The 27,459-nt window shown below is 43.4% G+C and overlaps 1 protein-coding gene across 1 annotated transcript in view; it reads right to left on the bottom strand.

Moving 5' to 3' along the window:
* The window catches only part of LOC138300747 (uncharacterized), a 903,291-nt gene extending 876,490 nt beyond the window's left edge, over positions 1-26,801 (bottom strand). Inside the window, exon 1 of the mRNA XM_069240498.1 lies at positions 26,420-26,801. Coding sequence (XP_069096599.1) covers positions 26,420-26,477 — 58 coding nt within the window. The 5' untranslated portion in view covers positions 26,478-26,801. The remainder of the gene's footprint in view (positions 1-26,419) is intronic.
* Between the last annotated feature and the right edge of the window lie 658 nt (positions 26,802-27,459).

The following is a 27,459-nucleotide window of genomic DNA, read 5'->3' as shown; positions in this document are numbered from 1 at the left end:
GGTTTTCAATGTTAGTCTATGAGAGATCTCGGAATCTCTTTAGCGCTGCAGGCAGGCAAGGGGGGGGTTCCTCGGGGAAACCTCCACTTGGTCAAGGGAGAGGGACTCCTGGGGGTCACTCCTCCAGTGAAAGTCCGGTCCTTCAGGTCCTGGGGGCTGCGGGTGCAGGGTCTCTCCCAGGTGTCGGGACTTTAGGTTCAAAGAGTCGCGGTCAGGGGAAGCCTCGGGATTCCCTCTGCAGGCGGCGCTGTGGGGGCTCAGGGGGGACAGGTTTTTGTACTCACAGTCTTAGAGTAGTCCTGGGGTCCCTCCTGAGGTGTTGGATCGCCACCAGCCGAGTCGGGGTCGCCGGGTGCAGTGTTGCAAGTCTCACGCTTCTTGCGGGGAGCTTGCAGGGTTCTTTGGAGCTGCTGGAAACAAAGTTGCAGCTTTTCTTGGAGCAGGTCCGCTGTCCTCGGGAGTTTCTTGTCTTTTCGAAGCAGGGGCAGTCCTCAGAGGATGTCGAGGTCGCTGGTCCCTTTGGAAGGCGTCGCTGGAGCAGGATCTTTGGAAGGCAGGAGACAGGCCGGTGAGTTTCTGGAGCCAAGGCAGTTGTCGTCTTCTGGTCTTCCGCTGCAGGGGTTTTCAGCTAGGCAGTCCTTCTTCTTGTAGTTGCAGGAATCTAATTTTCTAGGGTTCAGGGTAGCCCTTAAATACTAAATTTAAGGGCGTGTTTAGGTCTGGGGGGTTAGTAGCCAATGGCTACTAGCCCTGAGGGTGGGTACACCCTCTCTGTGCCTCCTCCCAAGGGGAGGGGGTCACAATCCTAACCCTATTGGGGGAATCCTCCATCTGCAAGATGGAGGATTTCTAAAAGTTAGAGTCACTTCAGCTCAGGACACCTTAGGGGCTGTCCTGACTGGCCAGTGACTCCTCCTTGTTTTTCTCATTATTTTCTCCGGCCTTGCCGCCAAAAGTGGGGCCTGGCCGGAGGGGGCGGGCAACTCCACTAGCTGGAGTGTCCTGCTGGGTTGGCACAAAGGAGGTGAGCCTTTGAGGCTCACCGCCAGGTGTGACAATTCCTGCCTGGGAGAGGTGTTAGCATCTCCACCCAGTGCAGGCTTTGTTACTGGCCTCAGAGTGACAAAGGCACTCTCCCCATGGGGCCAGCAACATGTCTCGGTTTGTGGCAGGCTGCTAAAACTAGTCAGCCTACACAGATAGTCGGTTAAGTTTCAGGGGGCACCTCTAAGGTGCCCTCTGTGGTGTATTTTACAATAAAATGTACACTGGCATCAGTGTGCATTTATTGTGCTGAGAAGTTTGATACCAAACTTCCCAGTTTTCAGTGTAGCCATTATGGTGCTGTGGAGTTCGTGTTTGACAAACTCCCAGACCATATACTCTTATGGCTACCCTGCACTTACAATGTCTAAGGTTTTGTTTAGACACTGTAGGGGTACCATGCTCATGCACTGGTACCCTCACCTATGGTATAGTGCACCCTGCCTTAGGGCTGTAAGGCCTGCTAGAGGGGTGGCTTACCTATACTGCATAGGCAGTGAGAGGCTGGCATGGCACCCTGAGGGGAGTGCTATGTCGACTTACTCGTTTTGTCCTCACTAGCACACACAAGCTGGCAAGCAGTGTGTCTGTGCTGAGTGAGAGGTCTCCAGGGTGGCATAAGACATGCTGCAGCCCTTAGAGACCTTCCTTGGCATCAGGGCCCTTGGTACTAGAAGTACCAGTTACAAGGGACTTATCTGGATGCCAGGGTCTGCCAATTGTGGATACAAAAGTACAGGTTAGGGAAAGAACACTGGTGCTGGGGCCTGGTTAGCAGGCCTCAGCACACTTTCAATTGTAAACATAGCATCAGCAAAGGCAAAAAGTCAGGGGGCAACCATGCCAAGGAGGCATTTCCTTACAGTCACTTTTTAAAGCCTTTGTTTCTCAAATCTGATATACGCTCTGTTCTGGAGCCTTGCAAGTGCCTTATGTCTCCCCCCACTGTAATGACCTGAAACAAGATTTTTCTGTTTTATTAATTTGTATGTACTACCTGTCTGGTTTGTGATGTATAACATGTGTTGTAATTTTTTATGGTTGCCATTCTCCTTACAGCTAGTGATTTTTTCTGCAAGCAATGTAAATTCTTAAGCATGTAACTCTTGTATAGTCTACATTACGCAATGCATGATGTCATTTTCTAAGGCTGCTGCTTCTTTCTAATCACAACTTTTGAATTTTATTGGAGGGACGAATTGTGCTGAGTACTGTATCCACCTATGTTTTCAACAATTTTATCCTCTTGTCTTTTTTTCCAGTTCTAACATTTGGAAGTCTCCAGCTGATGTTATCTCTTATCTTGTGATCACAACATAAAATAATGTTCTTATCAACTGGTTGATGCCATTGAAGCATCCACTGTTCTTATTGGTAGGTATATCTGGTGTAGCAGCCAGGTGCATCTCATGCTGCATACACTTTGCTTTGTGGCAATTTTGTGTTCCTTTTTATTGTAGTGTGCTACAACTGTTTGTATGTGTCAAGTACTCAATCTACAATAGTATACAAAAATCTTTTAAAAAAAGTTTTTCCATTTTAAACTAGATTGATCATAACTCAAAAGTGTTTTAAGTTTTTAGCTGTTGTACTCCTAAGCCCTCCTATGTAGGTGCCATCTTATAATGGCGTTGTCTGCAAACAGCAAGACTATTTCAGAGAAAACACACATAATTAATTAGTTCATCCCCTTCAAGCATAACAAATTTCATTTATCAATCAAGAATGATACTCTTTGAGAAGGAATCTTTTGTCTGTTTATCCCTTTTTTGATACGATCACATAAAAATAAATTTACAACCTTTATAAATTGTCTTGCAATAGAAGATAAATAATATAGTATTTCTGAATTTTGATCTTTCTTCATTGAACCTAACTATTACTGACTGTATTGTCTGGCCTACATAATAAAAACACAGAGGGGCATTTTACAATGCATATTGCATAGTCTGAGTTGCTTGTTAGAAAACTACAATTTTTTGATTGTTTACTTGTATAGGGATTATAAGATTTATCTGATTTGACTATATAATTGCAAGTATTACAATAGGGGTAGGAGTAATACACATTTCAGTGAGTTTTAATACCAACTGTGTATCCATTGTCTGGTTTAGAGCTGCTTCAATGGGAACATTTCTGAAATTCCTGTTGCTTTTTGCTGACAAAAACGAACAGTTGTCTCTTTACAGCATTCAGCATAGGAACTATTCAAAGCAATGGCCAGTGATTTCTATTTACTTTTTGTTCTGATTCCGATAAAGGAGATAACTTTGTGACAAAAGTAATATGATTTATTATTCTTTTGAAGCGTCAAATCTCTTTATATAGAGGTGGACCTTTCTGGTGGGGTACGAAAAGGTTTTTCATGGCATTGTTGAAATCTAAATAGGGCCATTAAAAGTATCTGTTGTTTTTGAAACATGAAGTCCCCTGAGAAAATGTTTTTTTATTTTTTTATTTGAGTAACCAACTGTAATGTAAACAATGGATTTCACTCTAAATACCAGCTTTCATCAAAAGACCACTCTGAGGAAAACGTTTGTTTTTGCTTAAGCCTCAACCATATGAAGTCTTCATCACCCATACGATCCTCTTCTCTTCTGGCAGCTTCACCTTTTCTCTCCACTTTGAGCACCTATCATCTTCTGGATTTCAAGATGGTGGATGGTGTCCCTATTTGATGAAAATATGTCTCTCTAGCAAATCCCTGAACATCAGTTCCTAAGCAAACTTGTGCTCCGCCTCTGCTGCTGCACTGACCACAACCCTCCAAAACTCATCATCTGAATCAAGGAATTTTTCCAAGGACAATTACAGGTGCAGGTCTAATAACACATTTTGGCCAACCTGATCAACAGAGCTGTCTGCATGAAAAATAGTGATATCCTCCCTCATGCCTGAGTAGGCTTTCACCCATGGTATGGTACAGAATGATCCCTCAGTGATACCTGAGATTACCTCAAATATTAGTAGGTGGAAATAGTGCAGCAACACCTATTCAACTGATTTGGCAGTGGTCTTTGATAAAGTGGCTCATCCCACTCGCTTTCTACAGTTCATGTTTAAGTATCAACTAGTAAACATTTTCCTTTTCTTGCCTCGGTTATTATTTCAAGGATTACATAGGTTCTCCCATCACCCCTCTCCTGTTCTATGGATACCATAGTCCTCTCTCTTAATTTATCCAGTGATATGGCCTTAAGTACTACAACTATGCAGACAACTGCCAGATTATCAAGAGGTTAGAACACACATCTGGCTATGACTTTGACTTTCATGGACCATACTCCCACACAAATGGAGAATGATTCAGTAATAAGTATCTAAAACTGAAAGGCAAAAAGCCTGAATGTGTCAACTGGCCCTGCAATCAGCCAACTCTCTATCAGGTATTGTGACATCTTGTTGTTGTTTAGGAGCAATATGCCCAAATATTGAACACATTTGAGCATATTGCTCGTAAGGCACACTAGATTGACACGTTTACATTATACCCAAAATGCAATTGTCTATTTACAATGTACCAAAATCATAATACATATTTAAAAGGTCAAAACAACAGCCAGGGAAATCAGGAGATCACACAAACATCTAAGAATACTTATAAAAATAGTGGAACATGCTACATCTTGATAGCTCCTATAATACTCAGGCAATTTAGTGACTCTATGCCTTAAACTGCATCGTTGATAACATTGCAATTACTATAGGTGACTACAACCCAATAGCAGTTCCCAGCTAGACTTAAAATAGTAATTAAGATGGCAGCCTTAAAATAAGCAAAACTGAAAAAACTTCAGCTTTCATCAAAGAACTACATTTTCACAAGCCCTAAGCACACACGTTTTTCAAATCGTTTGAAAAAAATAATCTTAATCTTTAATATCAAAATAAACTAATGAGTTTCCCTTTTATAGTAAAGAGTGCAGTTTTATAGCAGTTGAAAAATCGTTTTTCCCAGCATCATTCAGCAAAGTCACAGAACTTAGGTCCTTGCGTCCATCCATTTTTCAAATCACTGAGAAGACTACTACACCAAAATCATATCAATAACCACTGCTGCTAAGCCTTACATTTAATTTAAGACAGAGTCCATTATTTGTTTTTGATTAAAAAATTGCTAAATTGGGTTGTACCTATTGCCTGTTTCCAGGGATTTGTTATTTCGTAAAATTCTAAATTGCAGGTGTTAATAGCCTTGCATATCTTTGTTCTGTATTGTATTGCATTGCCTCGGTATTTGAATAATACTTTCCTACTCCCTTCAAAGTCAAAACAGTTTCTGAGTGTATGATTAGGTAGCTTATCTGTAACGTTTGTATGGAACTCCCTACTTTGTAACTAAAATGGTATTGATTTTAACAGTAGCCGTACATCACAAGTCAACAGTGTACACAGAAATAAGAATGCTGGGTAATTTTGGACAACACTGCGGGGCATATTTATACTTTTTGATGCAAAACTGCACTAATGCAGTTTTGCATCAAAATGTTTAACACCGGCATGCGCCATTCCTGAGCGCCAGCCGTGCGTCATATTTATGGAATGGCGCAGGCCGGTGCAAAGGGTGGGCTAGCATAAAAAAATGACGTTAGCCGGGTGGGGGTGGTGGTATGGGAGAAGGGGATCTTGCACCAAAAAATGACGTTAGGCTGGTTAGAGGCAAAAAAATGTCTCTAACCAGCCTGGTGTCATTTACTGACACAAAACCATCCATACCACATGACTCCTGTCTTAGAAAAGACAGGAGTCATGCCCACCACCCCAATGGACAGCACAAGGGACCAGTGTCCCCTGGACATGGCCATTGCACCCTGTGCCATGCAGTTGACCCCAAGCTGGGCCCCAGATGGCACTTTAATTTCCTTTTTAAAATACTTACCGATACTTACCCTACTTACCTGGGATGGGGTCCCCCATCCTCCAGTGTCCCTCTGGTGTGGGTAGGGGTGTTCCTGGGGCTTGAGGAGGGCACCTGTGAACCACTTCCATGGTGTTTAACCATGGAAATGGGTCAACAGGTCCCCTAACCCCTGGTCTGATCCAGGCACTAAATAATGATGCAAAGCAAGCTTTGCACCATTATTTGGCCCCTCTTCCCTCCAGGTGGCATTTTAGCACGGGGATAAATATGGGGCTATAGGATTAGCACAATTTTTGGGATGGGAACGCCTACCTTGCATCCCATTGACGCAAGGTAGGTTCCCACATCTACAAAAGTGGTGCAAACTCAAATATTTTTACGTTAGATGTGTCTAACGTCAAAATATAAATATTAAGTTAGTTTTGCACCGAATTCGCACCCAAAAAAATGATGCATATTCAGCACAAATGGAGTATAAACGTGTCCCAAAGTTTTATATAATTTAAAAGGTAAAAATATCAACCTCGTGGAGGGAAGCCCAAGCTCCAAAGTAGTAACAATTTAGGGCTGATAAGCAACATCAGGTATTGTTCAAATCAAGAGCTTGGATCTTTGTAAAAGTGTACACCCAAATAACTGCAGGAGCTTGAATTAGTGAGGGGGAGGGAGAAGGGTAGAAGGAGAAACATTTTGGTAATCTATATGAGAGCTCTAGATCAGTTATTACTGGTGTATCATCTGGAGTGGCCGTCTGTGGAATAGAGCAGTCTGAAAGGGAACTGGCGATGGGAGATCAGTATGGTGGGTGAAATGGACAGCACATTGAAGACAGGAGCATCTAATAGAAACACCTTCAGATACCTTGTTATTTAGCTTTGTTATGGGTCATCAGGCTTAACAGCCATTAAAGAGCCCTTTGTTGTGGAGAGAATGGGGGGATGGGGGAAAGTTAAGGGCACTGAACCATTCACACAATGTGCTTCTATTGGCTTATATATCAGTTGGTCCCAGTCATTAGATACTGAGCCCTTTTCCTGTGCAACCCTCCAGCTTCAGCACCTGTCCACAACCCCAACAAACGCTCAAGACCCCACTGAAGGGAGTTATTGTGTTTTTCCCAATTCACGACGATGGGTCTTCATGTAAGGATGTGTGCTAAGTCGAGAAAGTGAGTGGTTGCCCTACCTTTCACATTACATTTGTAAACACCAAGAGCTGCTGCCTCCCACTTGTCCACCTTCGGCAATCCTGTGCCTGTCTCCAACCACTTTGTCACCTCAGCTCACTACAGAAGCAGCCAGAGGCAGTCCCAAAGCATATGCTTGAGAACAGCCACTTGGGTACTACATCTGGCACAGGAGTCTGAGGTATCAGGGAAAATTCTACTAATCCACTTCAGGGAAAGCTGAACCCTGTTACAAATGTAGAACTGTATTAATTTTAGATGGGCATTGTGGGAGATTTTCGGTGGGTACTCTAGCAGTTTTGCACTTTCCCTGTCTTGCAGAGCTCTGTCAAATTCAGCATCCCATATTTCTCTGGTTGGTTGCATCCAGGTCTCTGTATGAGTGACAAGGGGTTTGGTTAAACCAATGAGTGGGTTGCCCATCATATGCAAGTTTGAATGAGCGTATGGGTGGTGGGCTCAGCATCTCCCACCATCTATGTTTCTCAAAGAGTGAGTCTCAAGAAACCTTGTATGAAGAACTAATAGGCTCTGATGTAGGTCAAATTGTGCCATAAGCGCTGGGAATGGGAGGAGTTGGCCATCTTGAAAGAGATCGCCCAAAATGATGATACCCGTGTAGTCCCAAAGTTGGAGCAGAATAGGCACACCTCCAGTGTGAGAAGGCCTAAGAGAGTTATCGCAGGAGCATGGGGAGGGAGCTTCCTCATGGCCCTTAAGCCTCTGATCAGACTTTTCAGTGCACATTTATAAGACGTGTGAGTCCATTACCGAGATGGAGTCTCAGAGTTGACAGCACTAGCATATTTGCTTGGTCGAGGTGGGGCCCTATAGTACTTGTTTCCTCCATAGAGTGCACCGCTAGCCAGCGGATCAGCCATTGAAGCTGGAGAATAACATTCAAAGTTAGAGGCACGTAGGAGGCCTTTATCAGTCAGGAGTTGCAGTTTAGACAGGGCCCCTGTGTGGCAGGAATTATGCAAGACGAGTTCACCAACTAATTTGTCAAGGACTCGAAAACTTTGTGGGGGAGGAATATCAGAAGATTGTCAAGGTGCTTTAAAAGACTGGGAAGCATCACCATCGTCAAGAAAGCTATAAGACCCATAACTGAGAGGGGAAGTGTCTGCCAGAAACCCCCTTAAATCCAAATGATGTCACTGCTAAAGTGTCAGATTGCTATCCAACAGGTCCTTCTTAGCAAGATATATGCAGATTCCTAAATATTGGAAAGAAGTATCTTCCTAGCTCACCAGGCCATTACACAAGGCCAATCACACCAGGGCTGGAGTGTCATTTGGGTCAAGAAAGAAATATTCTTTCTGGTCCATCATCACCCAGAGCTTACCTGGAAACATTAAAGCATATTGTAGTCCCATCTTTTGCTAATTCTATTGACTCCAGGGAAGGAGGCCTACTGGTGTTAGACTGCCACAATGTAGTTGGGGAAGATTAGTATTCATTGTTTGTCCATGGAGAGCTGGTCAGTCTGTCTCACTGCTTGATCATTATGGAGTAGGAGTTTGGTGACGATCAGATACTGAGGAACAGCTGGGACTTTGGAGGCCTGGCACTCGACGGGTACCTTTGATGGAGAAGAAGGGGATGAGGTCTTAGGAGGTACTCAGTCTTTGAACCAAACTTCAAGTAATTCTGCAATTTTGTGCCGAACATTCCATCCAACAGGTTAACTATATGGAGATTATTGTGGCAGGACCTCCCCTCCACATCGTACGCTCTGCCCTCCACGAAATGAACCCCCTGTGTTAGGTTCCATCTGTTACTGGAGGTCACTCATTCTGGGTTCCAGGTCTTTACGTTTTTTCTCTGATTGGGTGACCTAGTCCACCAGTTTCTTATGGTCAAACTGTGAAAACTTAATTTCGATAGTGATTACATCAACTTTTGCTTCCAGCAAAAGCCTAGATATCTTGATGGCCTTGACGATGGTGACAAGTTTGCTGGAGTTCATAGCCGAAGTACGGCTGATCCCTCTGATGAACATGGTGACTTTAGAGCAGCAATCAGTGGTTTAGTTTCACCCATCTCAGGGTCCACAGGGATTTTTAAAAGGACAAACAGAAGTCCCACTCAGGACCCAAAGGCATGATTCAGTCCAGTTGTGACAGCACGAGCAGCCCTAATGTAGGGGTTAAGTTCAGACATATCCTCTTCAACAGGGAGGGGGTCCTCCATTTGGTCAATAATTGCTGTTGAGGACAGAACGGAAAGTCCTTATAGAGCTAGAAAGTCATAGGATCGGTGGAGGGGGCCTTCATACAGCAACAGGGCACTTGGTAGGCCTTGAGGAAGGTATGAGGATGGCCCATCTATCTTGACCTCTGTTTACTGCAGATCTAATTTAGTGGTGCAACACCAACTTTCAGGTACCAATTGCCAGGAGCACCTACCTTGAGGTCTATACTGGGATGGACCACCTGATCCTGAGGTTCCAGAGGTGGATAAGGTGACTATATAGGTAAGGGATGTGGTGCAGATCGAGGGTGCAAGGCTGAGATTAGCTAGTGCTACCAGTCCAGGTGCAAGTCTCTCTGGGCGTACATTAACTTCTTAATTCCTCACTGCAGTTGGGTGGGAGGGCTGCCACATCATCTAGTGACCCCAATTATGGGGGTGTAGCCAGCCCCCTCGCTCGGGCTCCACATGCTATACTACTGAGCCCCTGTGCTGTGAAAGGGATGCAAAAGTAGCAGAGACGCTTGGTCCGAACAGCTCCTCCCCAGGCCCTTAACACTGTCAGCTCTGTTCAGGTAAGTGTCTTTTTTATCAATGGGCCACTGCTGACTAAAAGAGGCCGCAGGAGCTACACCATCCTTAACAGTCAATTGGGCTGAGTGGCAAGCCCTAGTTCCAAGCCCTGGACTAACCTTCTGTCCTGTTTATGGGTTGTGGGCGCAGGGCACACCAAAATGGCTGGCTGCAGTTGTGCTGGGGAGTAGGGCACAAGCCTACCCCCCAGAGTGGCCCAGCTCACAGTGGCAAGGAGTAATGGAGCTCCATTCCATTGCCCCACAGGCCTCAATCCTGGGCTAGCGCATATGCGACCCACAGGTTCAAGAAACTGAATGGGATGCCCCTATGTCTGAAAGGAAGTTGAAGGGGGTGTGGCTAGTGGATCAGCTCTGCAGAATTAGAGAAGGTCTCAGGGATCCGGTGTCCAAGGCCCACCTCTGCCACTCAATGTGTCTCCCCCTGGAATCACGCTGCTGGGTCCAGTCCTCCAGCGTTATTAAGGGCCCTGCAGGATGGTTCTGCTGTAGGAGAGGATGAGTCCTGCCCGCTGCTGTCAAATCTGATTACAAAGACAGGCAGATCAATCAATCAGACAATTTGTAAAGCGCGCTACATACCCCTGAGGGTTTCAAGCCGCTGGGGGGGGGGTAATTGGGGGGGGGGGGGAGGTGCTGCTACTGCTCGAAGAGCCAAGTCTTGAGGAGTTTTCTGAAGGAAAGAAGGTCCTGGGTCTGTCGTAGATCCGGCGGGAGGGTGTTCCAGGTCTTAGCGGCGAGGTACGAGAATGATCTGCTGCCTGAAGATTTGCGTCAGATGCAGGGGATGGAGGTGAGGGTGAGGTTAGCGGAGCGGAGATGTCAGGTGGGGGTATAGAAGCTGAGTCTGTTGTTCAGGTATGATGGTCCGGTGTTGTGGAGTGCCTTGTGTGCGTGGGTGAGGAGCTTGAAGGTGATCCTCTTTTTGACGGGGAGCCAGTGAAGGTCTCTTAGGTGGGGGGCGATGTGGCAGTGGCGAGGGATGTTGAGGATGAGTTGGGCGGAGGCGTTTTGGATGCGTTGGAGGCGTTGGAGGAGTTTGGATGAGATACCGGTGTAGAGGGCGTTGCCGTAGTCGAGTCTGCTGCTGGCGAGGGAAGGGGAGCAGAAGTTACAGTTACTGCTTTACACTTTTGATAAGATATAATGAACAATGATGTGACACAAAACATGCTACTAACACTTCTCAGTGGAGCTTCAACGGGTTACTGTCTTTCTTGTTTCTGTTGGGATACATTTGTAAACTCTGCGAAGCATGCAGAGGGTGTTGTAGCAGGAGGAGGAGATGGCACTGACCTGCTTTGACATAGAGAGTGAGGAGTCGAGGGTGAAGCCGAGGTTTCGTGCGCTGTCGGTGGGTGTCGGTGGGGGACCCAGCGTGGACGGCCACCATGAGTTGTCCCAGTCGGAGGCTGGGACAGATGGCCAGAAAAAACGGATGGTAACAGCTCAGAGCCGCAGTTGAGATACTACATGTTTGCCATGTTGGCTACTTAGGCCAGACTGGTGTTTCCTACCTTTGACAAGGTAGTAAAGCGCTTCCTACCTTTGTCAAAGTTAAGAAAGTTCTCGTACTTGCTAATGGGCACCCTTTCAGAGTGCAAGGTTGAAAAGGGAATTGGTGGAAGTTAGGGCTATGAGGTACATGCTCGAAGAATGTGGTAGTAGAATATCGTAACCAGAATCTTGTCTAACATAACTATTGGATCCTAAATATTTTTTACTAAAATATCATCCCACTTGTGTTTCTGATAGAAAAGCTAAACTGAATGGGACAAAACTTCCAACTACGATATTTTAACACACAACCGCTCGGTGTTATACCTGATGTTTGAGATGTGGTATATCAAGTATAGCTGCTCTTAAGCATCAAATGTAATTCTTTGGCTTTTTGTCACACAATCACAATACATCAGGAATAACAGGACATCCTCTGAAGAGTGAAAAATAGACTGATGAGGAAACGGTGGTTCAACAGGTAGGACAGGAAGGGGAGCAGAAGTTACAGTTCCTGCTTTACCCTTTTGAGAAGATATAATGAACAATGATGTGACACAAAACATACTACTGCCACTTCTCAGTGGAGCTTCAACGGTGTGCAGAGACTGATATCTGTCTAATGACTAAGTATTATTCGGGAGACAAGGTTGTTATTGGTAAGGAGCACACTTATGTGCATATTTCATAACCACTTGCTAATGTCTAAATATAAATGTTTTTGCCCCACACATACAGGCATTTCAGAAATATCCTGTTTGTTGGACCACAAAGACCTTTTTTCTTGTTAAGTATGAGTGATAGATGCATGGCTCCCCAATACACCGAGTATACTGCCCAGGCTGTTTGGCACCAGGCCAAAACTGTTAAAAGTTGCTACGTCTCTGGTTCGACTGCCCACTTCCCCTGTATTCATTCGCAGCATTTCTCTCTCCCAAGGAAGAAACACTGATTTGAGCGTAACTCGTATATACCACTCTCCTCCCTTCCTGTGACTATTCTGTTCAGTTTCTATGAATTGACATAAACCTTTGTGAAGCTGCTTTATAGAGTTGTATATGTGTTCTTCAAGGTCGTGTACCACGCAGAAAAGAACACATTGTTCATAAGGTGCTCACTGTGATACGTGCTGCTTCTGCGGCTGTGCCATGGTTGAGATGACCATGGAAGAGCCTGGGAGAAAGTCAATGTAATCTGCAAGATGACCAATATCTCTACTGTTAGCATTTCACGCAGTGCAAAGCACCCAACGTCAGTGGCCCCGTCCGTCAAAACGTGCTATTTGTGAACTGATGCCACAAACGGCTTTACTGCGAAGAGGAATACTTCAATGTGTTCCAGAGGTAAAGACAACTTTCTCTTTGTCAGAAGTTCACCATGATAATAACTTATCTATAGTTGGATGTGAATTTATCAAACTAGGCTGCAGAGCCACTAAATGAAGCCAACAGGGGCAGGCTATGGCATCACGGCATTGCACTTGCCATTGGAGGTATTAGTGTGTGAACGATATTGGCAGCCACCATGATCCATGTGCCCGAAAGGACAGTACTGTTTGCCAATGACTTGTAATGTGAGATTCTGCATGTGGTAGCTGATGGCAATTCGGGTATGTTATAAAGCTAATGTGATGTTTCTATGTCCAATTAACCAGTAAGGCAGGATTTACCTATCCCATTGGGTATGTATATAAGTCATACATTTCCATGAAAATTCAAATACGGAATTATTTCTGCATACAGAAATGTAACGCACATGTGTGAATGTACCGCAAAAATATAAATATATTTTTATCTTGCAAGGTAAATATTTATACTGGTGGAGAAACAGCATCCCCATGCCCTCATGATTTTTAGGGGCACTGGGGTGGGAGCTTCCCACTATGAGTACACATTTACTCCTGCAGTTGACCGGATTCAGTGTGTAGGTATATTCAAGATGGAAAACTAGGTACAAAATGTTTGCAAAGGTCCACAGACTTACGAGTTTGTATGTCTTCAGCAGCCTAACACCAACCTTTACCGGTGAAGTCGCCTAGAGAAAAACAAAACCCCATTCTTATAGTTTATACCGAAATTCCACAATACGATAGAATTTCAGTGTGGGGGAATCCCATATAGGAGTGCAAAATCCTAAAAATGTCTGTTTCTGTGAATCAAAAATAGGATTTACAGTTAGCATCACCAAATATGTTAGTAGGAATCGTCACCTATACAAATTGGATCAGATTTACAGAAGAGAATAGTTGACCATTGCACGAAGTGAAAATATTGTGCTGAACCCTAATCCCAGGAACAGCAGGTTATGCACTGGCTTTAAGAAGGCCAGTGTGTACCACGAAGGCCCCATCGGAAAGTTGAAAGTTTATCTGCAGAAGAAGTTTCTAGTCTGATAAATGGAAAGTGAATCTAATGAAAGGGAGCTTCGTTCTCATTTGCACAAAGAAGTTTCATACAAAATATAAAGGAGGCAAGTAGTTGTATTTTTAATACTTTTTGTCACTAAAGCATTTTGTGGCCCTTATTATAAACAGATCTGTTTGCTAATGTTAGTAGTGGTTTTCGGGTGGTACTGGCGAAAGGCATCCTTCCCTCTTACCTTTCACTAACACTCTCTCGCCTAGCGGTTGTATAAAATAATAGTTTTAGCATCATCACAAATTGTTTTACTAACAGAAATGAAACAGAGCCTGTTAGACCTGGCATCCATAAGGTGGTCAACCCCCAGACTTTTAGCCTTTACCTCCTGACTTGTTGCTGTATCTATTAGTTGGCCTTAGCAATCTGAGCACTTTCCCACTGCTGAAGTGCATGTGCTTCTTCCCTAAACATGATAACATTGGTGTATCCACAATTGGCATACTTAATTTACCTGCAAGTCCCTTGTAGAGTGGCAAGACCCACTACCCAGGGCATGTAAAATAAATGCTACTAGTGGGCCTGCAGCACTGATTGTGCCACCCAATTAAGTAACCCTGTAAGCATGTCTCAAGCCTGCCACCACAGAGCCTGTGTGAGCAGTCTAACTGCCACCCTGACTTGGCATTTAAAACCTCTGCCAAGACTTAATCTCTCCTTTTCTTACATTTAAGTCACCCCTAGGTAGGCCCTAGGTAACCCATTGGGCAGGGTGCTATGTAAGAAAAAGGAAGGGCATATGCTTATAAAGTCTCAGTTTCTGGTAATGAAATATTCGCCAAAAGTTGTCTTTCAATACTGTGAGGCCTGCCCCTCTCAGGCCAGCACTAGGAATTCCTTATATTACCTTCAAGCTGTAATTAATTCCAGAACTGAGAGGAGTAGCTGCATCATGTTTAGTACCATTGGAATGGTAATAAGAAATCCTCTCTCCTGGTAAGTTCGTATTGATTATTACTATTTTTTAAATTTCACTTTAGAATTAGGCATTTCTCTGCACTCACTGCCCCGTGTGCCCACAGCCTATCTCCAATACACATCTGGCTTGGGTTAGGTGGCAGCTACACTTGTGCATTCCCTTCACACACCTACAGCACGGGATACTCAACTGCATCAGCATGCATCTGTATACTGATGGGTCTTTCTGGGGAGGAGGTTGGGAAGGGCTCACACTTACACCTCAAAGGGGTAGTGTCTGGAGTCTACACAAAAGGGTGGATTACCTTCCACTGATAGTCTGGAGCAGAGGCTGACCTGGAAGGGTGGCTTGTGCACTTCACAAGAACTCTTTGTAGTCACCCCACGCATCAACGGCACTTTTAGATATAAATATTGGGCCCATCACCCACTCACCACAGTACACTTTTGGGCTCAAGACATGCTGCTGGAGTAAAGACTGCAGTGTGCCAAGATTGCCACTCGGCCAGAATTGACTGCGCTCGGGAATTGCTGCCCTGCTTGGTTGTGCTACCCTGCTGCCTGCTAATCTTTGCCTGGTAACCCAAGACTCGACCTCCAATCCCAAAGTGACTCCGAGCGGTCCTGCTTTCCCCTCAGCACTTGCTTCGCAACTCTCATGCAAGCGGATCTGCCTTGCTTTGCCAGTCATATCACAATAACTTTCCCCAAGCGGCTTCTGCCCTGCTCTGATGCTTGCATCACAACAACTTCACCTGAGCAGCTCCTGAAATGCTTTTACCCTCGCATCACAGCAATCTCACCTGAGCGTCTTCTGCCCCGCCTTGTCACTCTCATCACCTCACCGATTGGCTTCTGTCATGCTGTACCGCTCTCATCACATCTGCTTTTTATCCATGTGGCTTCTGCCCTGCTTTGCCCTTTTCACCACATTAACTTCACCCGAGCGGCTTCTGCCCTGATTTGCTGTTCTCATTGTATTAGCTTCACCTGAGCGGCTTCTGCCTTGCTTCACTGCTCTCAGCGCAACAACCTCATCCGAGCGGCTTCTACCCTGCTTTACCTCTTTCGTCTCTTCAGATTCAGCAAGCGGCCTCTGCCTTGCACTTGCCGTTCACCCTTCTTCAACTTCTCTCGAGCAACCCCTGCACTGCTCCACTGCTCACACCTCGTCAACTTCAACCTGAGCAGCTCTGACCCTGCATAGCTGCATCCCGCTCCTGGTAGGAGCACAACCACAGGGATTGGATACCCATGCCGAGGAGTCCTCGACACCATCGTTTTGACCTATTACTCTTTTCTTGCACATTGATCTTACTACCTTTAACCTTCAAAGCTCAATATTTCTCCATTGCATTTAACTTAAAAGTATCTAGATAAATCACCTTTATTTTTTCTATATACCCAGGAGAAGTCTTTTAGTGTTGTGCACCTCATATGATTATTGTGTGTGTAGCACAGGTACTTTACACATTGCCACCTAAGTTAGGCCTGCCTGCTCTGCACCAAGCTACCAGAGGATGAGCACAGGCTAATTTAGGATGTGTCATTGACTTGCCCTGACTAGAACTGTGATGCTTATTTGGACAGGGTGCATACCCCCACCAGCTAGAGAGCCGGTTTCTAACAGGGCCTTTGGGCAAATTCAGTGATTTTGAAGGTGGTTTGAGTTTGTGTTTCTAAGTTGAATATGGGGCCTATAGAGGGCTTCCATAAGTCTGGCATCTCTAGCTCCATTGTCTATAGGGTATTCCTCTAATGAAAAAAAAGGTCTGATGCCAAACTATGAAACTCCAACTAACATTATATTTTTAAAAGGACAATTGATGAGAGAAAGCCTCGCAACAAAAAACAATGCTCTACATTTTTTAATATGACACTATTAGAAAGGAGAACACATATCTTTCAAATAATTTTTCCTTTGACACACTTTGTAAAGGCATACCATATTTTTAAAGATGTTTTGTCTCTATTTTTCCACATTGCATGACAAACTTTCAACCATGGACCTGAATCATTTTTCCTAACCAGTTGGTGAAAACCTCCACAAGTTGATGGCTAAATTCAGAGAGAATGCTTGCCATTTGCGGTGGTTCCCACTCGCCCTAATTGGAACAGCCAGCCATATTTAAAAGCCCTCAATATCCTACAAATCACCTCATATAAAGACCTAGATGCCTTTTTCATGAAACGCAACGGTGATCTTCATTCCCTGCTATGGGATGTGGGCACCCCACTTATTGCATTACACTCATTTCACAGATTAGTATTCATTGGAGGGATAAGGCTCCCAAACATTAAACAATACTACTGGATGGCACAGGTGCTGGTACTCATTGAATGGGTACTCCCTGGTGAAGAAATCTTCTGTCAGGCTAAGCAGACTAACTATGACAGATAAGATATGTAGCCATTATATATATACATAGAGGGAAGAGGTGAAGTCACACTACTAACAGCCACAAAGGCTGTGAAAATGGCATTGAAGGGCACCGCATCCTCTAATGGCTGGGAAGAGAAAGTTGCAAATGAGATCCGATCATGGTCAGGTAGACCTTTGAAAGTGGTGGGTCTCTGAGAGGTTTCAGGCAATGGGACATCATTCTTATTCCTAAAGTGATTAGTAAATTGGGAGATCTGAAAGGTCGGGCAGTGAAAATATTTGAGTACAGACTGTCCTCAAGCCAACACTACAGATACACACAACTCATCCACAACCCAATCTCTAGAATAGACAAGCCAGAACTTAAAATCCTAGGGAATGTGTTAAGCCAGAGGAACTGTGCCAGTAAAATACAAACCCTAGTGTATAATACGCCAGACTGTCTAGACAGCCTAAGGCACAGATGAGAAGAAGACGTAAAAGTCATGGAACACATAGACTGGGAAGTGGGACTAAGAGACTCCAGAAATGTTGCAATCCAGAAGGACCTATACCTAATCCAATTTACAATATTCCACACAGAATACTTCCACAGAACAAGGCCATTTAAAATGGGTGTGACACGGAGTGGGTTATATATGTGTTGCAGACGAGAAGAAGAAACATTCCTACATACAATATGGGGATGCACTGAGATCCAAACCATCTGAGAAAAGCAAAACACACTTTAATATTAGAGTTGGGAGATGAGGTACCTTTGACACCATAGTTTATGATGGTAGGCTTTCCAAACAATGTGGATGTGCAAGGAAAACTGGCACTATGCTCCTTAAACCAGATGAGAGAAAAGTTTGACATAGGAAAAAAAAACATTGGGAAAAGCTCTGTGCCGAATCTGGGAGAGGTAGTATGAATGCATAAATCAGTGCATTGGAGTAAAAAGGGTGGTTTATAAAAGGAGGGGATGCAGACGCAAGTTCCAAAGTTATCGGGATCATGGATGGAACCGTTGGGACTCTAGATTGATGGGTGATGATGGCCCTCAAATTGAACCAGTCCATTGGTGAAGAACGGACAACAACACAAACTCTTTACTCAACATAAGATATTTATTATAAAGGACACTGGACCCAGTTATTAATCTGCCAAAGGTGGCTGATGGTGAATGTAAAAGTAAAATGTAATAACATGCCTCATGGTAACAAGTGCCAATTGATTTCTAAACTACCATACTGCTCAAGTAAATTAAAAGCCAACAAAACGTTTTATTAAGAAAATACAGAGACCTCTTTAGACTTTAATGCCCAGGTAATAAGCAACTGTTCCACCAGCAGAGCTACAAACACCTCATCCCACTGATGAAATGGATTCTATACAAATCTTGGGAGAGCTGTTTTGGTATTCATTGTAACTCTCTACAACTGCTATGACATAAATAATGAATAGCACTAAAGTACAAACAAGCTCTCCCCTTTATGTAACTGTCCGGCTGTCAGTGGTCCTAAAGCAATATGATTAGCCCCAAATGAAAGATATTGTTAATATAATTTATCGTACTTGTTAGAACTGCCGTTCATCTACAAGTGTTGACATTGCCAGCATTTGCATCACTTTCTAGGACCTTCTTCAGGTTTGCTCCAAGGTTTGACCACGGCTGCCTTAGAACATGGTTCATCACTATGATGATAGAAAAAAAGATAAAGATGCTCTAATTGTAATCAGGAAGTATATGAGTTTGGAACAAAGCCAAATACACCATTAGCTCTACAGGCGCCTGGTTAAAGATGAAGTTCACACACACAAAAGCCCCAATTGCAAAATAATTCCATTGCAGACCTGCAGAACTGTGCATAGAAGATCCTACAGTGCTTTTACTTGTGTTCACTCAAATGTCTCCTAAATAATATGGTGTATCAGCAGCTTGGTTGGCACCGCCAAAAGGTACATCACCAGTGTGGGAAATGTCTCGAAGGCAACTTCCCCAATACTAAATTCAGAGAAATCTAAACTGACTCAATAAAAGAAAAAACAGGTTGAATGTCGGGTTTTTGGTGGATGTGGCTGGGTGTTGTGCATGGATTTAGGGGCATGCATCCACAATTTATTGAAATTCACCTCTATAAGTCACTGCTACACAGACAGCACCTCCTGACCCATGTTTCCCGTAATGCACATAAAACCCTTCAATAACCTACATCCACTATACTCTACATTAAAAGCCCGTTGAGCCCAGTGAGTTCATATCCTTCTGCAGGTGCTGCATACTGTGCAACCATTTATTACAAATCCATAATCTCCTTGTGGCTCATGACCTTTGGGAAAGAACTACTGACGTGATAAAAAGCTTCCTGCACACAACACCCAGAATGTGGAATGTTAATCAGCCAAAACAGAAAAATAATTTATTTTGATTTCAAATGTACGAAACACCATCAACAAAATATACACAATCAAGTGTAAACAAATTAAATATTCTCAGGAAAGCATTGTAGTCTCACCATATAGTTTCCATAAGACGCTTCAATAGAGTTTTTTAAACTGTTTAACTTTGTCACATTTGTGCAATTTTGCCTCATGCTTTCAATAAACCTATTGAATTACTCTCCATGTTCATACTATATGTATCTTACAAAACAGCCTCATAGACTGATCTTTGAATTGGGTCAGTTCATGACCCTCCATCGTTTCCTCCTCTACTGCACACAGTAAGCAATATCTGGACCCTTTGTAAAGCATTGCCATGGGACCTCACAGCCTGAATTGGAGTTTCCCCTGTGTGGAGATAAAAATTGTCCATGGAAGCTTTTGATACTGAAGCAAAAACATAACTTAGTCAAAATATTATATGTAAGATTTTCGAGTTTCAAACCCTGGTTGTTGTGTATGTCAGACGGGCATTAGTTGTAAACAGGAGTTGTACATCTCTTTTAAGTTTCACCTAAGATCTCATTGGTCACTGGTCAATTCAAAATGCATACATTACACTGGTACATTATTAGAGGTACTCATAATGGTGTGATAGTTACTTCACAGTCCTTTTGGACACTGGCAGATTAACTTTCATCCAAAATAAAGGACACCCAAACCTACACAAAAAAGGATATTGATGTAGCATAAATGTTATTACTACCCCTGATGTCACAGTAATAATCTATATGTGACAACTTATGCATATATTTTGTTAATAACAGTATTAATAGATTTGTTGGAAAGTGGTGCACTGAAAGCTATATTAATGTGCATTTGCTGTAGATGAGTAAAGTGTTTTAGAATAGCCTATAAATTTAATGTTTAATTTGTTTCTATGTTTCAAATTTGTTTCCATGTAATTCTTCATGATGTTAATTAATAGTGTGGACGAAAACAATAATGATTTTAATAAAGTAATGTGTAAAATATTACTTGCAAAAGCTGAAGATTGCAGTTCTGCACCATACAGTGTTCAATGTCTTAACAGTTATTTTGTTTTAAATCTATTGTAACATGAACAGTGACAAAACTTATTAATGTCTAATTCATAATTTTGAATGTTATATGTGCATTATTTTGCATAATTGAATGTGCCATTTTAATTCATTTCACTTAGACTAATTGAGGCCTAAAAGGCCATGTTTCCTGACTGTGTAGAAATTGTTTAGTCATTCTTGTTAACATGAACTTTTCTTTCAGACTTCGTTCCCATGAGATGCTAGTCTGGTAATAGATGCTCTGTTGTTCTACAGGTAGTGAGCCTGAGAAACTAACCTAGAGCACAGTACATTCATGAACTGTGGAACCGGACTATATACACATTTGTTTCAACACCAATGGGTAAGCTAAGATTGATGCCATCTACATGTTGGTAATGGGAATCCTCACTGATAATGCAGCTTCATGTCACATGGCTGACTTTCATTGGAATATTACACCTTCTACGTCATATGGAGTGATGAATGAGCTAATCATCTTGCACTATGAACTTTAATACACCGTTCCCCAGTTGGACTTATTTTCTTGCTGGACCTCTTGGACTCTGAGAGGTTCCTTCCTCTCTACTCTTACTCTTCTTTTGCAATTCTTTACCGGAACTTAAACTTTTTCCCTGACCCCCAAGAAGAAGAATCTTGACCAAGCTTCTGACATACTGACTCCTTCCCTTTTTACATACTTTTTGCCAACTTTGGTTAGTCACCTTTAACCTCAGCTGTCATTTTTCCAAATTCTTTTTGTACTTTTACTCTTTACTTTTTGCCCACGTGTGTTCAGCCCAGCAGATGCTAACTTTTAAATTGATAATCTGTAGGGATTTCCCTTGCCATAGCTAATTAGGTTTAGAGGACTTTGAATGGCCTTAATGCTTAAAAGAACTGAACAGCATTTGTTTACTGTCCATCATGTATTTTTCTGATGTTTTGCATTGCTTTTGTTGAATGCTTAGTCCTTTTGATGCTAGTTTGTTTGAATCTTTTCCATCGCATTGGTCAACCCTGTATGATTTTGTATCTTTATAACTTTGTTTTGAGAATTTTCTACATGACTTTGAGTCTGAGTTTGTAATACAACCATTTAACCTTATTTCAGACAGGAGTTTTCCCTGTATGGTCAAATTGGTCATACTGTGACTCTAATTTAATTTGTTATGGAAAGTTCTGATGCCTTATGTCTCCACACTCTTATGCTTGGTGAAAAGATGTATTGGTCTCGTGTAAAGCATAATCCTTAGAAGGAAAATGCTCAGCAAATATCAATAACTTTAGCAATCCTAATCCAAAAGCTCCTGTTCCATTCATATGGCTGTGTACATTATGTGAATGATGACTGTCCTGCAAGACAGATCAAGAATGTCATTAAAGTTGTGGCTGAAGACATTGCTTGCATTATCAAAATCTCCCACCAGAGATGTCCCTATCCCAAAGATCAATAAAGGGCAGCAGTCCTACTTTTTTTTTTTTTTTTTTTAAACAGATCTATAAAAACGAAATTGTATAACATCAATCTGGCAACCTTTATGCCTATGTCCGCTCTACTAAAATATTGAAGCTGAAGTCCCTCGTCATACACAAAATTACATTGAGACAGGCAAGTCTGAAGATTCTCTTCTCACAAAATTGTAAGTGCTCAGTATTTCAGGTTAGGTGTGGACATGGATTACATCATTCATTAGAGACTGTACACAATAGGGTAAACCTGAAAACTACTGTTCACAACCCACTTCCTTGGAATGTCAAGTCCTTAATGGCTCAACCCTGTCACCTCTTCTTTTCAGTTGTTACATGTCCTCCTGACCCAACGAATAAGCAGGCATCATGTACAAGTTACACACTGATGACACAGTTATTGATTTATCTTACCGTTGAGACCAGTAACTATTAAAGACTTGCAGACTCCTTAAGAGCCTTAAAGTTCTGAATACACACAAATGGGATCTACCTACATATTGGCACGAAAGAACCCCTACTAGTAAGTAACTATCACAATTCTCTTTGTGGATTAAACTGCCCTCTAGACTTTTGGCCTATACCAGTTCCTGTAAAGGTGACCTGCTCCCTCCAAGTCTTATCTGATTGTGAACTATCTTTTGTTTCTCAAGTCCAAGCAGTGGACAACTCAGATTATTATTACCGTATTTAATAACCAATATCAAACTGCCCTTTACTCTAATGGCCACTGCAAATTGATATTGCAGGCAGGTGTATCGTCAAGAACCCAGTAGTGTATGGCTGCATGTCTCCGTTTCCAGAAAAGGGACGATCTTAAACTACAAAGAGTTCATAATGGAGCAGCGTGTGTAATTTTTTGGTTAAAAAAATACAACCATATTTCCCTGAAAAGATATGGACTTGGCTGGCTAATGGTGGAACAACGAATTCATTACAGGTGCCTTTCCTTGAACGGAAAGCAACAAATGGTCACCTCCTATGTGCCTCATGATCACATTCTCTCAGTTTCAACCTATCTGACTTTGATACCCTAACAAGTCTGGAGGAAATGCTGAAAGTGCTCTGTGCTATGACTGGAATGAGGTCCCATCAATCTTCAAACTAGTAAACGATTTGTCCACTTTCAAAGTGAGACCTAGAAAGCATCTACTTTGTTCATAACCCCCTGGGAGGTCGGGACTCCTCTCTCTGTTCACGTTTTTATTGATGTGATGATATGTTGTATGTTTGTCTCTTAGATTTATTTTTGCTTGTTCTGCACCTGCAAAGTGGCTTTCTGGCATTGTTGCAGTTGTAAATAAACAAGCATACATCACGAGTATTCTATGCCTGGGGTGTGAGACTCATTCCTAACCTAAAATCTTTGAAATCCCTTCAGTGTTAGATCCACTGGTCTTTCTTTCTCTTAAATAAAAGGTGACCACATCAAATTGTTGTCCACAGGAGGCCTCAATAGGATAGTTGTACTTTTATATCAGCTCTAGGTCATTCATATTGAGCCTTCACTGGAATTTGATCCTTTCCCGAAAAACTCTCTGTAGAATTTAAATGTATTAAATTTTAGGGTTTTTGAATCCTGTAATTGTGAAGATCACCTGTGATGGGAGGCCCATAGCTTAAAAGGGCTAGAATAGCTATCTGCTTACCTAAGTAATTGTGTGTGGGATAGACTGTTGTCTCCCATATTCAACTTGATGCATGAGTACGTTTTTGGTATTAGATGGTGTTTCATTGCAGGTTGTGCTTATTGATTCTGTGTCAGAATTTGTTATGCGACCCAGTCCACACATTGCAACTGAGCCTTTTCTATTTACTGGGTGTTTAGTGTTTTTTCTTTGTCGCCACAGTGGTCTTTATCTTGGATTCCATTGCACATTTACTTGGACAACATGAATTCTCGCTCTCTACAACACTGTTCGACAGCAAATTAGTTTTCACATGATAATCTGTTTTAGGTGGTACCTAGCTAAAAATGTGCACTGATTCTACGTTGCCTTTCATCCTGAAGAAGAGCTCCTTAGGTGTAAAATTCATTGGTTTTAGAAAAATAAGGTTACTGATCTTCTGAGCCCTGTCATTTTCAAAATAAACGATGATGGAAAGTCCCAGGCTTCAGCAGAGCTTCAATTCAACAGAATTCAAGGGATGCAGAAAATACCCAGCTGTGGTGTTTTTAATATCAGTGCGCATGACAACAGTCTATAATCACATACGTTTATATTGGATAGGAGTGTGTTCGGCTGATGGTAACCGAATTCGAAAGATCACTCATTAGGAGAACCTTGAGTCCCCATTCTTTCCAGTCTCAGTTGTCCTCCAAAGAGCCATACCATATGTAATGAGAGGTTTATATGAACTCAAGCTGTCAAAAATGTAAGGTTTGACTGTGCGTATTGCGTAGATGTGGCCGTTATTTTCTCACTACTGCTCATGAGTCTATGCATCACTGGTTACAATGATAGTTACTTCGGATAAAGTGCTTGGAAGCCACTGGGTTTAACTGCTATGTCAAAAATGGATGTGTTTACATTAGTTTATCACACACATGTTTAAAGTATGTTAATAAGAGACATCATTATCATCCCTCATTTTGTCAATGGTTGGAGGCCTATTCCGTCCTTCGAGATACACACATATTTCAGTCGTAAAATCATTATTTCAGTGAACTATTCTAGTAACGTTAAAGTTCTTTAATGCTATTAATATGAATGATTAACGAAGCATTACCGCGGCACTACACACGAGTGAAAAGGCAAGCACGAAATGGCCACTTCGCCGTAAGTTAATTACCTTTAAACTACTTTGACGCGAAAGATAGTAATGTGTGGCTTTTTAATGTATTTTATTCTATTTATTTATATGTATTTGTATTTATATACTCTAAAGAAAATAGTTTATTTTATTCCCTTCCACCTACTGATCTCATGCCACGCCCAGAGGGGGGTCCATTAAATCATTCTCTGTCAGGATACCCCAAGCAGGCAATGGAATGTAAGCAAACCAGCTGCCCCTACATTTGAAGACAGGTCGGGAACGCTGAGCAGTGAATGAATCCCAGAGCCCTTCTTTTGCTCTGCATGTTTCGGGGCGTCCCCTTCTTTATTGCCTCGGCTGAAAGCTAGTGACGTCAGCCCAAGAGCAGCACGTGCCTGTTAACGAGAAGATGTGCAGCCCGAGAAACACTGTTCTCCATCTCTGGCGTAAGCCCTTGGCGAGAGAGGTGTTTACCAAAGTATGGAACATCCCATGATGCGAGCTGTCCAGATGTGCACCCATATCCCCCGTTGTTATTGTAACAATAACGATCTAGCCGCGAAACGAGGCGAAATGCGAAAAACAACCCGCAAAAAATACAAGGGGAGGTAATTTTCTTCTGTTCCTTCCTGCTGCGCTGATGTGGGCGCGTTTGACATGTCCCCTGGTGCTATAAATGCGGCCAGTGACATTCGATGACATTTAATCATGCTACTGCAATAATGCCTTGGCGAGAAGCTGCACGACTTTTACCAGATTACAGTGTGTTATGGAACGTGCGCCCAGTTCCCTTGGAAATGGCACACATTCCAAGGCAGCCGCGAAAAAAGCTCGGAGGGGGAAGCCATAGACTGCAGAGAGCTCCGGTATCCTGTGCAGAACAAGAAGTGTATCACTCCCCTGCAGACTCGGTCGTTCAGTCTTGGAAGGCCGACACAATCAGTACTATTAAATCGGGTGTTAACAACACCTAGCGCCTCTAAGATTTTAGTTTCTCTGGTACGCTATAACAGAGTAGTGTCTGACGACTAACCGTGTTCCTTGGCCATAGTACAAGAATGCCATGCACTAGTGATTCTTACAGAGTAAGAAACTAGTAGATGAACAGTAACATAAACAATGCCGTCATAAAATTAAATTAATCCAAAAACTATTCATGACGGTTAATAAGTGCAAAAGTTATCGCGGCTTTTTAGTGTTTTTCAAACAGCCTGTCCAGGTACGAAAAGTCATAGACTAATCTTTCTGAAGGACCGTATATTTCTTTCTTTGCTCTATAAATACTTCGTTGTTTTTTTCACAGCGTGGATCTGTCCCAAGATTGAGGTAGTACATTTCTAGTATTCTCTCATATCTCGGAGGCACGCTGGAGCTCCATACAGCGTGACGGGAAGGTGCGGTCTAGCGCCTAAGTTCTGGACCGCAGAACAGGGACGCTTGCGCTCTATCAACTGCTTCCCCACTTGGCTAAACATTTTGTGATATCGGTGAAATTACGTGATCCCCCGTGCCTCGTTTCCTTAATTGTACTTACCACAACCGGAGGCGCTTAGAAACGGACCGAGTCTAGTACTGTGTGCTATGTAAATGCTCGCATGCCTAAAACCCAGAAAGTGGACAGGTTGCCCGTGTGCAGAGCAGACGGTACCTTTTTTCCAGGGAGCGCCCAGTCCGAGGGTGAAGGAGCGGTGCCAGTTGAACATCATGGAGGCCAGGTCTGCCTCAGTGACAGAGCGCGGAGTGTGCTGCCACGGAGCTCATGCTGTCCGGCGCACGGGGGTCCTGGGAAGTCTAGGCAGATCCACGGCAGGTTGCTGGGTTCCGGTGCTCCATGCTCGTATCTCTTGCTCACAGCTGCAGGGTCTGGCAGGAGGGGCACGGGATGGAGCCCGGAATAGTTCAAGTGACTGGGAAGAGGCGGAGTGCTCCAGCGGCCAGAGGCAGTGCTCTCAAGGAAGTTACAACTAGATTAGACGCACGGAGGATGCACAGAAGTGGCGCTCTCAGGAGCTGCGCAGGATGCACCGTGGCGGCGCTCTCAGCGACTGCACAGGATATACTGAGAAAGCGCCCTCTATACAGAACACACAGGGCGTCGCTCTCCGAGACTACAGGGGACGAGAGTGAGCGCAGGCAGACTGCACAGGAGATACACGGAACTCACACTCACTGTGCAGAAGACACACGCGCGTCGTTCTCCGGGACACAGAGGCGGCGCTCGGGCGCACACAGACTGCCGGGGAGCTATGCAGAGCTCGCACTCAATGTCCAGAACAAACGGGGCGTCGCTCTCCGAGATTACAGAGGATACAACGGAGCATGCACAGACTGCACATGAGATAGCAGAGCTTGCACTCAGTGTACAGAACACACAGGGTTGTCGCCCTCCGAGACTACAGGGGACGAGAGTGAGCACTGACAGCCTGCACAGGAGATACGCAGAGCTCGCACTCTGTACTGAACACACAGGGGCGTCGCTCCCTGAAACGGCAGAGGATAAACGGGGCGCAGACAGACTGCACAGGAGATACGCAGAACTCACACTCACTGACCAGAATAAACAAGGGCGTCGCTCTCCGAGATTACAAGGGACACGCTGGTGCACAGGAGCTACGCAGAGCTCACACTGACTGGCAGAACACACAGGAGCTTCGCTCTCCCAGACTACAGATGACACATGGGAGCACA

Source organism: Pleurodeles waltl, chromosome 6 (assembly GCF_031143425.1).
Source record: "Pleurodeles waltl isolate 20211129_DDA chromosome 6, aPleWal1.hap1.20221129, whole genome shotgun sequence".
In the NCBI taxonomy this organism is placed as follows: Eukaryota; Metazoa; Chordata; class Amphibia; order Caudata; family Salamandridae; genus Pleurodeles; species Pleurodeles waltl.
This window is presented reverse-complemented; position numbering and strand designations above follow the sequence as displayed.